The sequence below is a fragment of the Leucoraja erinacea genome, chromosome 27, assembly GCF_028641065.1.
Source record: "Leucoraja erinacea ecotype New England chromosome 27, Leri_hhj_1, whole genome shotgun sequence".
Classification (NCBI taxonomy): Eukaryota; Metazoa; Chordata; class Chondrichthyes; order Rajiformes; family Rajidae; genus Leucoraja; species Leucoraja erinaceus.
In genome coordinates this window covers 4,049,563-4,066,463 of record NC_073403.1, presented here as the reverse complement: position 1 = coordinate 4,066,463, position 16,901 = coordinate 4,049,563, and the positions used below count along the sequence as shown (strand labels likewise).

General features: G+C 39.3%; 1 protein-coding gene across 6 annotated transcripts in view; it reads left to right on the top strand.

Moving 5' to 3' along the window:
• The window catches only part of LOC129710104 (rho GTPase-activating protein 23-like), a 252,435-nt gene that overhangs the window by 196,993 nt on the left and 38,541 nt on the right, over window positions 1–16,901 (top strand). For all 6 annotated transcript variants that reach the window (XM_055656832.1, XM_055656835.1, XM_055656834.1 and 3 more), the window contains 7 exons: window positions 1,032–1,196; window positions 5,179–5,290; window positions 7,308–7,365; window positions 9,419–9,556; window positions 12,783–13,082; window positions 14,068–14,120; window positions 15,901–15,995. In XM_055656832.1, the coding sequence (XP_055512807.1) occupies window positions 1,032–1,196; window positions 5,179–5,290; window positions 7,308–7,365; window positions 9,419–9,556; window positions 12,783–13,082; window positions 14,068–14,120; window positions 15,901–15,995 (921 nt within the window). The remainder of the gene's footprint in view (window positions 1–1,031; window positions 1,197–5,178; window positions 5,291–7,307; window positions 7,366–9,418; window positions 9,557–12,782; window positions 13,083–14,067; window positions 14,121–15,900; window positions 15,996–16,901) is intronic.

The following is a 16,901-nucleotide window of genomic DNA, read 5'->3' as shown; positions in this document are numbered from 1 at the left end:
ATTGAAAGAGGCTTGTTTTTTGTGTGGTCTATGATTCAATTTCTATGAAAATGTAATGGAAAAGCAGACATTTACCTTGTGTTGTATGAAGTTCACAATCATTTTTTAATGTGCAATTGTACGTACATGTTTCATGGATTGTGTTAACTTTGCCTACAAGATAAGTCTTCATAATGCTCATGAGATGTACTTCCATGTTATAGAACATAGAATAAATAATACAGCACAGGAATAGGTCCTTTGTGCCAGCAATGATAAATAAATTAAATTAATTCCTTCTACATATGATCCATACCCCTTCATTTCTTTTGGAAAATTAATGTGCCTATCTGAAAACCTCCTAAAAGCCACGATAGTGTCTGCCTCCACCACCTCCCCGGGCAGTACGTTCACGGCACCTATTCAAATAACGTGGTGACTCACATCCCAATCTTATTACTTCACAGCATTGAGCAACGATAGTTAAAGACCGGCAATATTTGCTGTTTCTTTCGCAAGATCCATATCCATTCCCAAATCTTGTGTTAGCCTCAGCTGTCAAATAACAATGGTGGGCCACTTTGTCATCCCTGATTAAATGGCTTAATATGAAGGAAAGTCATCCCTTGTGAATGTATCTCTGCTAATAACATGGGATTCAATGGGGAAAGGGGGCTCGCATTACAGAAAGTCACATCAGAGATGGTTTTCTAGAAAATCAACTCCTGTACAATGCAAAATGTGCCTGTATTATTCAGGTTGCAGTTTTAACCATAGCTCTGTATTGAATACGATCAGATTTTAACAAGGTGTTTTTTAATATGATTTGATTTGTGTTGATTTTAAACATGCTAGCCTGCATTGCAACCATTTGTATTATATCGACTTTGGAACATCTAGATGCTGCAAAGTCAATGCAAGTCTCTTTTTAAGCATAAAAGTTATGAATAATGAATGTTTTGTTCCCCTGATTGCACCGGCGCAAGTAAAACTATTACATGAACACTGAAGGTGAATTTATTACTTACCTTCCCTTCCTTTTGCCTCTATAGATGAGCCAACAAGTCCAAGTATTGACCTAGTGGCAGGTCACATCCCTGCCTCAGCTGTTGTTTCCAGTGTCCAGACCTCACCACCAACTATCATCACAAGTCCTGCTTCTCCAACATTCACCTTCCCCCACCTCATTCACCCTCGACATTACTCTCAGGACTGCAGTAAGTTTACATTTATTCTGATAGAGCCAGTATTTAACTAAAGACTGTGAACAAATACTGACCAAGCAAAGTGACAAATGGTTTCATGTTGCATTGGACATTTTAAGTGTCTATGCATTAAAAAAAAACAAAAAAACGTGGAGCGTGTGTTAAACAATAGTACTTAATTGCTGCCCCAATGTAAAAACTAGAATTTTTGTTGAGTGATGTTAAATATTGATCCTTTTGATTTCTTGAAGTATTCAAATGCTCTAACTATTCCTGTAGATTGTACATCCTTAAGTCAGAATGCTTAAGTTTTCCATTTTATTCATAGGATGTAATCTGTATGGTCCCGCTACAAAAACGTTAACAATGACATACGGAAAGTATTAACAATGTTGCTTCTGCTCAACTGGTTTCAGAATAAGGCAGTTGAAAAATTTGATAACATTTTAAAATCTTGTATATGGGGAAAGTAAATACTGATGCAGTACAATGTCTACTCTTCCAATAAACATTATATTAGAGAGGAGATGTTTTTTTATATGGAGCTTTACTGCGTTTCATGATCAATTATTTAAGCATTTTATCACCAACGAATACTTCGAAATGCTGACATTATTTTGTAGACCAACAAAAAAAGATCAAAATGCTACAGATGCTAGAAGTCTGAAATGAACACAGAGGACTTATTTGGTCAGATCGCATCTGTGGTCAGAGAAACATCAATCTGAAATGTCAACAGTAGCTGTTTATCTGATCTGAGTACAGCAAGCATCTTCCACTTCATAAGCTCTTAAGTTCTTCCTTTATAAAACCTTATTGCTCCTTCCCCCGAGTCGCGACAGAGACAGAGTCCCATAGTCCTTTCCTTCCACCCCATCAGCCGTCGCATACAACACATAATCCTCCGAAATTTCCGCCACCTCCAACAGGATCCCACCATTAGCCACATTTTCCCATCTCCACCCCTTTCCACCTTCCACAGAAACCGTTCTCTCCACAACTCCTTGGTTAACTCATCCCTTCCCACCCAAACCACTCCCTCCCGAGGTACCTTCCCCTGCACCCGCAGAAGATGCGACACCTGTCGCTATACCTCCTCCCTCGTCTCTGTCCAAGGACCCCGACAGTCCTTTCAGGTTAGGTAGAGGTTTACTTGCACCTCTTCCAACCTCATCTACTGTATCCGTTGTTCAAGATGTGGACTCTTATACACCGGCGAGAACAAACGCAGACTGGGCGATCGTTTTGCGGAACACCTTCGTTCAGCCCACCTGGACCTACCTGACCTCCCGGTTGCTGGACACTTTAATTCTCCTTCCCATTCCTACACAGACCTTTCTGTCCTCGGATCTCCTACATTGTTAGAGTGAGGCTAAACACAAATTGGAGGAACAGCATCTTATATTTTGCCTGGGCAGCTTACAGCCCAGTGGCATGAATATTGATTCCTCTCACTTCAGTTAGCCCTGGCATTCCCTCTCTCTCTATCCCTCCCCCACCCAAGTTGCACTAACTTCACATTTTCACCCTAACAAACAGCTTACAGTGGCCCGTTTCCTTTATCTTCGTTACTTTTTTGCATATCTTTCATTCATTGTTCTTTATCTCTCCACATCATCGTCTATATCTCTCGTTTCCCTTATCCCTAACCAGTCTGAAGAAGGGTCTCGACCCGAAACATCACCCATTCCTTCTTTCCAGAGATGCTGCCTGCCCCGCTGAGTTACTCCAGCTTTTTGTGTCTATCTTCATTGTAAACTAATGTTTGGTTTAGTTTAGTGATACAGGCCATTTGGTTCACCAAGTCCACACTAGCCATCGATCACTCATTCACACTAATCTTATGTTATTCCTACTGTCTCACCCACGTCCTACACACTGGGGACAATTTTAGGGAGGATAATTAACTTACAAACCTGCATGTCTTTGAGATGTGGTAGGAAACTAGAATGCACGGAGGCAAGCTACACGGTCATGTAGACGGTGCAAACTCCATACAGGCAGCATCGAACTCTGGTAGAGACAAAGTGCTGGAGTAACTCAGCGGGTCAGGCAGCATCTCTGGAGAAAAGGGATAGGTGACATTTCGGATTGATACCCTTCATCAGACCTTTTCTCCAGAGATGCTGCCTGACCCGCTGAGTTACTCCAGTATTTTATGTCTATCTTTGGTGTAGCACCAGCAGTTCCTTCGTGCACATCGATCCCGGGTGTCTGGTGCTAAGAGGCAACAGCTCCATAGCTGCGCCACTGCCTCCCCTAATGCAGTTTTTGTTAATTAATCTAAATGCATATAAAAATAATTGATTGATGTAGTGGCAGGGCAACAGAATCAGTAAAGAACATATGGTTTACTCATCTCATTACACGCTTAGTTTTGTTATTTTTAATTAAACTTTACTATAGATATTACTTTAGTTGATGCAGTTGTGAAGTATTGTGCGGTTCTGATGCATGATCATGGGCCTGAGGGACCCGTCAGCAGATTGTAGTGAGCAAGTAGGAATATCATCTGAATGTAGGTTTCTCCATTATATACATTTCATCAGGTCAAAGTTTGAGAGTTCTGCAAGTAGGTTTTTAATAAGGGTCTAACAAGTCTTAACTGATACCTGAGCTCCAAGGATTGTATGGATAGTCTGGAGGTGCTGTAAGCAAGAAAAGTAACAACAAAGTACCTGTATGAAGCATCTGGATAGGTACTTGAATGAGCAAGCATAGAAGGAAGTGGAATTAATGCGGGGAAATGGCGGATATGGATTATGTGCAGGCAGGTAAGAGTTGGTCTTGGCATCATGTTGGGCACAGACATTGTGGGCTGAAGGGCTTGTTCCCGGGTTGATCCTTGTTCTATCGTATTCACTAAGCTATTAAAAACACACAATTGTTCACTTTGAGGAACTGCATGATGAGGAGAGACCGATACGGACTGTTTAAATATAAATGTTATATATTTCATCTTTTGCAGGATATCTGTAAATTAATATCATAGTTACATAGACAATAGGTGCAGGAGTAGACCATTCGGCCCTTCGAGCCAGCATCAATGTGATCATGGCTGATCATCCACAATTAGTATCCCATTCCTGCCTTCTCCCCGTATCCCTTGATTTCACTAGCCGTAAGAGCTCTATCTAACTCTTTTGAATGCATCCAGTGAATTGGCCTCCTCTGCCTTCTGAGGCAGAGAATTCCACAGAATCACAACTCTCTGGATAAAAATGTTTTTCCTCATCTCCTTAACTGATGTACAAGGACACCCAGGTTTCGTTGCACTTGTCCTTTTCCTAACCTGACACAATCCAGGTAATAATCTGCCTTCCTGTTCTTGCCGCCAAAGTGGATAACCTCACGTTTATCCACATTATACTGCATCTGCCATGCATCTGCCCACTCACCCAACCTGTCCAAGTCACCCTGCATCCTCATAGCATCCTCTTCACAGTTCACACTGCCACCCAGCTTTGTGTCATCTACAAATGTTCTAATGTTACTTTTAATTCCTTCATGTAAATCACTGATGTATATTATAAATAGCTGTGGACCCAGCACGGAGCCTTGCAGCATCCCGCTAGTCACTGCCTGACATTCTGAAAGGGACCCATTAGTCCCTACTCTCTGTTTCCTGTCTCCCAACCAATTTTCTATCCATGTCAATACCCTGCCACTAATATCATATGCTCTAATTTTGCCGACTAATCTCCTGTGTGGGACCTTGTCAAAGGCTTTCTGAAAGACCAGGTACACTACATCCACTGGCTCTCCCTTGTCCATTTTACTTGTGACAGCCTCAAAAAATTCCAGAAGATTAGTTGAGCATGATTTCCCCTATCCATTGCAGAATTAATAAAAATTATAGCAAATAGCTTATAATAGAAAATAGTATTTCAGACACAATATTGAAATGGTAACAGGCGAATTTATATGTGTATTATAATTATGTTTGCTTAAGTGCCATGCTTTGACTTTTATATTTATGATTGCTTTTTATTAGGCAGCATTAAAGCCAGTCGACGGTCATCTTACCTTCTTGCTATAACAACAGAGAGATCAAAATCTTGTGATGAAGGCCTGAATGCTTACCATGATGAGGCAAAAGTGTACTCGTAAGATCTCGTTCCAATATAAACTGTTTCATGAGATAATACACATAAACGGCATATTAGCTGGCAAATTGTATCTATTTGTGCTTCTTCACCATGTGAGAATCATGCATGGATATGGAAGTTCGCAATGACTTTTGGGTGAAATTTATGCTAGTAGGAAATGTACTGAGACACTTGTTTGCCTAGTTCACAGGAGCTGTGATCTTGGCAGATGTAAAATGGACAAACTGCAATACAGGCAGCAGTGATCCATTGCCAGGAGGGTGGTCGTGTTCACCTGGGGTCAGAGGGCCTGAGGGCTGGTTAAGAATAGTACCTGCAGGAGGCTTATTATTTGTGCAAGGGGACCACTGAGACCTTTCAGGGATCTCCTGTCAAGGAGATAGTCACAAAGTACTAGAATAAACTCAGTGGGTCAGGTGTCTCTAGAGCAAAGGAACAGGTGATGTTCGGATGGAGCTAGACACTTTGTGTCTTTCTTCAGTATAACCTAGCATCTGCAGTTCCTTTCTACATATCCTGTCAAGGAAAACTCTGTTAAGGATTAAAAGCATGCGAGTGCCCCCTGTGAATTCCATCGTTTTTGAGACATTTGTAATTAATACCTTAAATCTTCACTGCTTTTCCCAATGGGCTGGTGGCAATGTAGCTTGAGTTTGGAGTTTGGGTGATGTGTCTTACGAGAGTGAGCAGATAACTAAGACGTGGAATGGATCAGCAGTAACAAAGTGAAATGACTGTGAGCTGGGAACCTTTGACCTTCCCGGTAAAGGAGCCATGTGAGCGTGTATTTGTGGCCACACCCTGTTACAGTTCTCAGTGAGGACAAAATATGCAGCTACAGGGAGAGTTTGGGCAATCGAGGACTTGATTTCATGGAGCGCAGGAGACTGAGGGGTATAACATCGCGTATAAAATCAAGATGGGCATAGATAGAGTTAAAGCACAGTCTTTATCCCAGAGTTGGCCAAAGAAGACCAGAGGGCATATGTTTAAGGTGAGAGGGGAAAGATAGGAACCCGAGGGGCAGCTTTTTCACACAGAGGGTGGTGAGTATATGGAACATAATGAAGGCATGTACGATAATCATTCAAAATACATTTGGACAGGTACATGGATAGGAAAGATTTAAAGGGATATGGACCAAGCATGGGCAAATGGGACTAGCTCAGATGGGGCATGTTGGTTGGCATGGACGAGTTGGGCTGAAGGGCCTGTATATGTGTTTGTATGACTTTCTGACTGTACGTGCTGTAAAGAGATTAGGAGCCTTATGTTATGGTGTCAGGACAATGTCGTTAGCTCGTAAATAAAATTGAATCGGAGAATACTGGGCGGGTAGAAGTTGATTGCTCAGTGAGTAAATAAGAACGTCTGTTTTTCACACTAGTGAAATTGAACACCATGCTAGCACTACACTGATCTTGGCACAATTGGGAGTATTTTTATACTGGAGGAAAAGATGCTGATGCAAGCAAAAATTCCACCAAAAAGACATGTCAGATATCCTATATGTACCCTGATACCCAGAATTGGGCAAAACATTGCCCTCTTTCAGGATCAGCCTATTTTCTGCTGCTTAGTGCAGTTTATTTTATCCAGAGTTGTGTTCTTAGGCTGATTACACTATTTTTACAATTAGTCTAATGCCTATTTAAAAACAATCTTCACAGAATTAAAGGTTAATGATGTTTATGTTTGAACATTTATTTAAAAGTGACAGGATTAGTGCATGTGGTGGAGCCATTTATAATTGAACATTTCAATGTACAGGATCTTGCAGTTCAAGGTTATGAATCTCACTGAATACTTCGATAGAACACATGTCACAATACATAATACTACGAACAAACAACTCTTATTCACTTCTGATCTCTAAAATATTTGATCTGGTAACAATTTATACTCTTTTATTTAAATCCTAACCTTAAATTATGCATGGCTTGCAGCTTGCAACCACATCAGATGTCAAGCAAGTTGATGTATTTTGATCCTTGTTCCCTTTTATGATTTTTAGGAAATTGCCAATCCGAGTTCCTAGTCTGAAGATGCTGAGAAACTTTTTCATGGAAGGGGTAAGAATTGATTTAGAAATAAGAGTGGAGAAAAATTAGTAGCCAATGAAGTTTGTGTTTGCAATTTTCTGCATTAACTGTACCTCAAAATTACAGCCATTAAGTAATAACATCAAATGAGAGATTACAACCAAATGGACCTAATGTGACAATAAACAAACCTTGAAATCTTGAAATGGATTCCTGAAAATATAGGTCTCTATTCTTGTCCACACATCTTTTCTTATTAACTGTAGGGTTATATTCATTGGTGAAATCAGTACAGTACTCTAATCCGGGAGCCAATGTAAAATCTACGTTCAGGTGAAGAAGAAAATCAACGTGGCATTAACGGTTTGAAGCACCTGGATCTAAATAGATCTTCATTTTAAGGATGCATTTTTTGCACTTAATTATTTTCAATGACGTACAAAAACAAGGCAGATTTGGGAAGGAGAGTTGGTTGCAGTGTGGTAATATAAAGATCAGTATACTGGCACTCCCGCATTGGTGTCTTCAGCCACAAGCGATGCTGCTTTAGCTGAGGTTTGGAGCAAGCGGCCAACATCTAGGATACATCACCCAAGGTCAGCCATCTCTGAGGGCGGCCTCTATACTCAATCATCATAGCATGTCACTGGAGGACTGCTGTGATGGTATTAAATGGGTCGAGCTCCATCATACTTGGTGGCATCAATATGTAGTGGGTGTAGGTGATATAAAACATGACAAATTTTGAAGATATATCGACCTGGAGATTGATTGGTGGTTTGTAGTGCTTGGAGCGCCGCATTGGTACCATGTTCCATTAACGTCAATGAAAGGTACTGCTGTTTCCTTGGTTGCATACTGAATGTTTAGTGAACTTAGTGAATTCAAAGGGAGCAGGAAATATCCAAACATTTCAGATCTCATCTCCGGCTGCAAACCTATCCACATTCCTGACCTTTGGTGTTCCAGATCCTAATCCTGGATCTAAACAATCTCCTGGGCCTGTCCCACTTGGCCGTCATTTGCGCGACAGACTGGTAGTGACTGTCGCGCGCGTCATCATGCGTCCGCACAGCCGTCTGGAGCGCGTGACGTCATTTGAATACCCAGTTTATGATATTTACCCAGTTTATGATATTTATGGTGATTTTCTAAAATGTTCCAGTTTCTTGAGTGGTGCTAGCAGTTGTAAAAACTGCAGATGTAATGCCCCTATTCAAAAAAAGAGGTGAATGAAAAGTAGCAAGCTGCAGACCAAATTAATCTGTGGGAAGGAACTGCAGATGCTGGTTTAAATTGAAGATAGACGCAAAATGCAGGAGTAACTCAGCGGGACTGGCAGCATCTCTGGAGAGAAGGAATGGATGATGTTTCAGTCTGAAGAAGGGTCTCGACCCGAAACGCCACCCTGTCCCACTTGGCCGATATTTACGTGACAGGCTGGTGGCGCGCGAAGATTTTGGGCAACCCAAAATCCTGGCGCGCTGCGCTGTACCGCGCGCAATTCCATACTCCATGCCACTACATGCGCCCGTCCCGCGCTACCCACACGCTACCAGGTCACGTAAATGGCGTGCAAATGACGGCTAAGTGAGACAGGCCCTTAAGTCCGCACTCTGGGTGCCTGACTCGCACTCTGGATTAATGAGTATACCATGTGCCAAACCAAATTACAGAACAGCTAGATGCTGGATTTTTGGAGTACTAGTACACCACATTGTTGTATTGGTTTACGCATGTTTGATTTATGCAAATAACGTTTTTGAAGTAATGAGCTTGTTCCTTTTTTCACCAAACCTAGTTTTAAGCGCTGGTATTTTCGGAATAGCGTGTTCAAATGTACTGCTGACAGCATAGCCACATACATGTTTAATGTAGGTGTTTTTGAATTGCACACTCTTTTCAAGCGTAAAACACAAGGTGCCTGGTAATACTATACATGAATAATGTGTCCAGTTTGTCTTAACAAAAAGTCATTTTTAAATTATACTGGCTTGGGCACAAAGTAGAAATTATATTTAAAACATTGGTTTTCACACAATTTAAAGGATGACTATTCACAATTTTATTATGTATTAATCAGTCCTCAGAAAGCTTGGATGGTTCTGAAAACAACAGATCCAAGCGCCATTCTACGTCTGACCTCTGTGACGTGACCTTCAGTGATGTCAGGAAAGAGGGCTGGCTATACTATCGACAGCTGGTCACAGAGAAGGGAAAGGTAAGATTCGAGCCTGCATCAAAGCTTTTGTGAGTCAGACCACTTAATAATTTAGAAAGAGAGAATGTAGTTTTATATTTTTGAACATCATGAAATATTTTAGTTTTGGTGTTCAGGGGAAGTAAAGTCAAAGATGTAGGAACCAGGGCACATTGATCTACTTTGACCCAAATTTTAAATTACATGTAATGTTTCAGCTAATATAAAAATGAAACAATTTAGAAAGAAGAAAGATAGAATTGGATAGATATTAATAATTTCAGAATGGTATAAGGTTCGGAGTTGGGAGAGGGTATACATTTATAAAACGGCAATCATGACTGATCTGATCCGATTCTCCAGCTGTTGTATACAGTATATCCATGAGTTTGTGTTAGACTGAATCCTTTAGGGTGTTTTAAAGCACTTAGCAACCGATTGAGTATTTTGGAAATATTGCATAAGCCATTCTTCTATGGATAGGTCCTTCAAACACTGCCAGATGATGCCACCGAGTCCACTGCACAGAACCAAGCCTTTCTGCCCATAATGTACATGCCAACCCTTTTGCCCATCTACACTAATACCTTACTGAAGAAGGGTCTCGACCCGAAACGTCACCCTTCTCTCTAACGATGCTGCCTGTCCCGCTGAGTTACTCCCGGTTTCTGTGTCTATCTTCAGTTTAAACCAGCATCTGCAGTTCCTTCTTACACTAATACCTTTTTGCCCACATTAAGTCACTATCCTTTTATGCCATGTCTATTCAAGCGCGTGTCTAATTGTCTCTTAAATGTGGTGATTGTATCTGATTCACCATTTCATCTGACAGCACATTCCAGATGTCCATCACTCCATGTGTGTGGGGGGGCTCATGCTAAGCTTTTATTGACTAGCTGATGTTTGTCCAAATAAAAATCCATTCTCACATACATTAAAATTGCATTAAATAAAACAATTACAAATGTGATTGTATTGAAAATATTCATGATTAGTTAACATTGAAACTCTTCATTGGGCTAAAGTATTTTGATATAATTTGTTCTCAAAATGGAACGTCTGCAAGAGATGTGTATAACTCAAAGGAAACTTTTTTTTCCTTAAGGAAGCATTCTGTTTGATTAGGAATAGACTTTCTTCAACTTTTATTAATTCCATACCATAACTAGCTGAAACCATTAAAAAAAATCGCGCGCCTAGAGTTGACATTATGAAGTTGTTCTTCACATTGTTGAGTGAGTAAGACAGGGAGTAACACAAACCCTGGAGATGTTTCAGTAACCGACTGACTGGACCCTTTCTGTTTTATTTATTTCCACAATTTCCACTCAACATTAAGTGCCAGTTTCACTGAAATATTACTTTCTCAAAAAAAACTCTTAATTAGTTCAACAAGTTGCAGAAATCTTTATTTTTTCAATGTTGCTGAAATAGCTAAGGCTATTGATTTACTTTGCATGTTGTACAGTGTGATCTGAATTTGAGGCAGATAATAAATAATTAATTAGCAATATGCTCTGGGGATTTTTAATATGAGGTAATTCAATAGTGATGTATCAAAGTGATCTGATCCGATTCCCTGGCTATTTCTTAAATCCTTGAGGTAGCATTAGAATGAACACTAGTTACAAGCCTGCACCAGACTTGGCTTCCTTTATCAAAGCAAGAATTTTAAATGTAAGTACAACATAAGATGGTGTCTTGATATTTTTTAAGTATCATCATATTAATAAGTGATTATACCGAACAGACTTTTCAATTGCTTATGAGTCTGAATAAAATGTATTGGCTTTAGAATTTTTTGATAAAGCAGAACTACCTTATTAGTGAATCTATCCTGCAGCATTAATGAAATGAAGCATATCCTTTTAAAATTGTATTTACCTGATATCACATTGGTATCATGTCTGCTATTAATTAATTAATTAATTAATTAACAATCTGTCAGGTGCACTTATTTAGCCAACCACAACTGGAAATCATAACTCTGGAAAAAATAGTACGTAAAACTGAATGTGTTAGAATAGATAATTTTTTAAGCACAAAAGCATATTGATGTCAACTTAACAGATCTTTTGGAACACATGTTCAGAGATTTTGCTCTGCTGTTACTATAAAGACATGTGTATATTTATATATGCTGTGTTGAATTCATAATTTAAACACTTGCATCACAGTGGTTTGCTTTATAAATAATCTATTGACATGGCTGTCTTAAAAGTGAATGAAAATTCTAGGCAGTAAAATAGACCAGGATTCGAACAGCACATAACATAACATTCTTGTTTGAAGGCAGATAATTTAATTAACCAGAAAATATTGATCAGTATTTTTAAAGAAAAGGGCAAATTAAATTTTGGCATAGTAGCTTTCGTCAAATATCTGGTGAAGAGACCCTTCTAACCCATCAAAATAATGGCCATGCCTGCAGTTTATTTCCAGCATTTCTCATTTTGATAAATGTTAATAAGAATGAGAGTTTCTCCCCTATACCATGGGAGGTACATCCAAACACTTGCCCAGCAACAAATAGATTGGCCTGTGGCAGAATTCTACTGTATGTAGAATTCAGCTTCCACAGAAAAGGGAAAATAATTAAAATTACTGGAATATTTTTTTGATATATGTCCTGACACTCCATCTTCCTGAATGATTCTGCATGTTGCTTTGGCTACTTGTATTGTCTGTCGCAGATTCACATGTTTATATAAAAGAATCTAAACTCACTGTGGAAGAAAAAGAAAAACACATTTTTGTTATATAGGAAATTCTACATTAGAAAAATAACCTGTTCATTAATGTCTTAATTTGTGATTATCACTTATTTGCACATTAGAATTTGTCGCTGTGCTTTAGAATATTACACATCTATGCAGCTGCTCTCTGTTGATTAGGAATAATTGAAATAAACAAAAGGATTCTTAGGGAAAAAAAGGTATTATGGTTTTAGATGAATGTCTTCCCTTCTCTGGATATTTGCTTTGAAATGTATTCATTTGTTCTTTACTTACCAGTAGTTCTGCTGTTGGCTGATGCCCCATTGATTTATTTGCTCGTTCAATTATTCATGTATTGCCATCAAGGTTAAAGCTTTCCATAGTTTTAGGGAATGTATTTCTCTAGGTTTACTGGTATTGTGTACATGAAGATTGGGCTTGTTTGTTTTTTTAAATATTATAATTGCCAGATATTCAGATGACGCTACCTTAAAGTTTTATTTAAAATATTGTTTTGTGTTATTTTACAGAGGGTTGTGAGCAGCATTCGATCTTGGAAAAGGGTCTATGCCCTCGTGCGATCGCATTCTCTATATCTGCACAAGGACAAAAGGGACGCAGTGACCTATGTTACTTCTCCTGCTGAGGATGAACAGCCCATTTGTGTTAAAGCCTGTCTGATTGATATTTCGTACAGTGAGACTAAAAGGAAGAATGTTTTCAGGCTGACGACTTCGGATTTCTGTGAATACCTGTTTCAGGCTGAGGATAGAGATGATATGTTGAACTGGATTAAAATCATCCAAGAGAACAGTAAAACCGAGGGAGAGGTAAGCACGTCACCAGTGTGATTTCAAATAAGGTCGAACATTCTGCACAATACTAATAAGGTGAGGTAGCGTCTGTGGAGAGAGAAATGTTGTTAGCGTCACGGGTCAGTGACCTGTAATTGGACCTACTTTGACCACAGCCATGTCTATCGACAGTTGGATAGAGTGCAAATTATTTTCCTGATGTGGGCAATGATGGGAATCGCGTCTTGAAAATATCCCATAAAGATAGCAAAATGATGAATGTTATCCGGCAAACAAAATATTGCAACTACCGTGCCGCACGCTAGTGTAGTTGCAATTTTAATGTTTGCTGGATAACATTCATCATTTGGATGCTCCTCCAATTCCAACTGTAAAAGGTTGAAAACAGATTACATGAACAGTCATATATTAATGTGGGCTATTGATCCTTCCACCTCCAATAATGGATTACTTTCAATGATGGGACTAAAGAGTAAACTTGCTCTGCGATGCGTTGCCATGGCAACACAATGGATTTCTTTGACGAAGATTTAATCTGATAAAAGTCTGTTGAGCTCTGCAGATGTTGACTCAGTACTTTATAAAATAGATGCACTAATACATCTTACCAATAATTGCTGACATGTATTAGTGCATTAATTTATAATGTAGCTGGCACAGGCGCATTAGTCATAAACTGACAACCCTAAGAGGACCTCTTTGTGTTCTGTTACCCATTCCCCAATCCATGTTAGTAAATGATCACCAATTCCAAGTGCTCTAACTTTGTTCAGCACTTTTATTGAAAGCTTGCCAAAATTCAAATATGCTATACTCGTTGATTTTTTTCCCTAGTTAATAAAATCCTCAGAAAACTAGATTTATCAAACTCGGTTTTCCCTTTATAAATTCCTGTTAACTCTATTCTCTTCCTGCCTTCTTGGTTGTTATAGTGTATGTGGGAGATTATGTTTGAATATATTCAAGGACTCCGGTATTTAAAGTATGTTTCTTTTATTAGGACACAAGTGCCAGATTGATACAAGTCAAATTAAAGGAGTACAGGAACCAGAGGTAATGAAACCAATTAGATGCTGAAATATTTCTTTATACTGCATTATTTATGATATAAGCGAGCAGTACTTTCCTCATTTGCTGCGTGCTAGGAATCTGCCTACTGCAGTCAGCAGTCTGGAATGAAAAAAAAAGCTGTTCTTTGTTGATACAATCTTTGTTGACTGAACTCTTCATTCTTGTTAGCTGAGGACATTTTAGAAATGTTATTTGTCATCAAGGATGTTAATGGTGCTGCATATCATTTCTTCCAGCAGAAGGTGTTTTTTTTGTCTCGGTGTTAGACCAGGTAGCTTTCATTGTCTGCCTTTGCAATCCGGTGCAGGGTTTTCATGCTGTGCAGACCAAAGGCTTTTCTTTCAGTTCTAATTTGAATGAAAGTGTTAAATGCACCTTGAAGAAATGAAGAAAATGGGTGTTGTATGCTGTACTTTGTCCAAATTGTTATCTAGTTGGCACGCAGATTATCATGAGAAACAAGTGACTCATTTCGTGGAAAAACTTCACTGTTTAAAAAAAGAAATTCCAAGGGGGGAAACATTATGAATATTTATCAAAACTTGGCAAACTTCCTTTGGTATGCAAAGCATATATAGTGCTATATAAGGTCTAACAATGCATGTGTTGATATTGGAGCTGGTACCAGTGCCAAAGTGTTAGCAAACGAATACTCTTGAGTCCTTCCCAGGATTGTTTCTGCTACTTCAATTAAATACGATGCTTTTGCTTTTATAAAAAGTACAATGCCAATTTATTTTTCCCTTCCCTCATTCATCATTTAAAAATATTGATCCAATTTTGGATTTGGAGGCATTAAATACTCAGCGACCCACAACCCAGACACACATTTTGTGAACCTGGACATAAAGTGTCAGTGAATCCTTGCTTGGAAGCAACCTTTGGAAATAATCCAAAGAAAAATCTTCTCAAATTCAGACAATCCCATTTATAGCAGGTCAAGTTCAGCGTGGCACAGCTAGTCGAGCACTGCTTCAGCACCAGAGACCCAAGTTCAATCCTGACCTCGGGTGCTGTGTGTGATGCTTGCACCTTCTCCATCTGACTGGGAGCGTTTCCTCTGGTGCTCGGGTCTCCTCTAGTGCTTGCGTTCCCTCCCACATCCCATTTTCTTCTGTTTTATGTTAGTCAAGTCTTCTACCCTTTTGTCTAATCAAGAACGTCATAATAAAGCAAGTGGGTTTCTGTACATCATAAAGTAAGGCAGTCATGGCAGACCTTTGCGAAACTTCATCCACCACATATTATGAAGGATTTGAAGACTTTACAAAGGGTACAGTCAAAATTGAATAAATTGATTCCAGGTTTGAATCACATTTAGACCAGTTTGGAACGGTGGATTTCCTTCTCTCAAGGAGATCAATTAATCCAGTGGATTATGTGACCAGAAGGGTTTGAGAATGTTGGGGAGGCTGAGACCATGAGGGGATCTGAAACAAGATGGAAACATTTGCTTCACCAGGTTGCATTCTAGGGCACAAACTGTAAGAGTATTGGGTGAATGGGCTAATGCAAGTTAGGGCATTGGAAAACATAAGTTTCGATAATCTCCAGTTTATAGAAAGTGGCGTGTAGCCAAGACTACATTTATCTCGTTGACTAGAAGTCACGGTAACTTTGATTAGGGTTTCAGCAGTGGGTGAGCTGAGGTTGAATCTGATAGGGTGATGCTATGGAAATGGGATGACTCAGTGGTGGGAATACATGTTAAAGCAAGATTTGGATTTTTTAAATCTGAGATTGTACCCTTATTGTGTTGCAGCCCTGCTAATAATAAATCGGACTCTTCGCCAAAAGGATCACGGCATCATGTCACCCGTCGACCGCGATCCCCCAGACAAGATAATGCAAACAAAGGTGAATCAGCTTAATACCTCATGCTCTCTCTCCATAACCTTGTCGTTCTTATCTTGCAAGAGTTCTCATCAGTATTCATTTTCTTCAGTTGCTCACCCCTAACTCTAATTATTCAAAGTTAAGGCAACATTTAGAGATAGGTTATAGATTTTTGAAAATAACAGGGATTATTGCACAATAGAGTTTAGTTTCTTCTGTTGTGGCCTCAGTCACCAGCAGTCATCCTTTTAATTACAATAGTTTGGATTGGTTTGTCTTATCTTTGAATTATCTTTTAGCTAAGAAATATTTGCTGAGAAATCTAGGTGAATAATAGTGGTTCAATGGGAAATCACTGTAAAGACAAGAAGGAAAAAAAATAGGTAGAAGGAAAAGTAAATAAGCAAGAGGTATTTCTTTAATCAGAGGTGGTGGATCTGTGGAATTCATTGCCACAGACGGCTGTGGAGGCCAAGTCATTCGGTATTTTTAAAGTGGAATTTGACAGATTCTTGATTAGTACGCGTGCCAAAGGTTATTGATTATTGATTGATTAGATCCTTTAATAATCCTTTACAGGAAATGACAGTGCCACAACAGCTTCAAGACAGACATAACACCACACATTTCCGCAGATAGCTTCCATACTTAATAAGTTAAAATACAATGAATGAATACTAAAAAAATGCAAAATTATTTTTGCGCATTATAAAACCTTATAGCAGCTGGTATACAAGACTTCCTATATCTCTCAGTTTGGCACATTGGTGCAATCAGTCTCTGACTGAAGATGCTGCTCTTGATCACCTTCAGGGCGTGGAGTGGGTGAGTGGAGTTGGTCATTATTGAACCCAGTTTGTTCAGAGTTCTGGCCTCTGCCACCTGCTGGACCGTTAGTTGCTCAGCCCCGACCACTGAGCCGGCCTT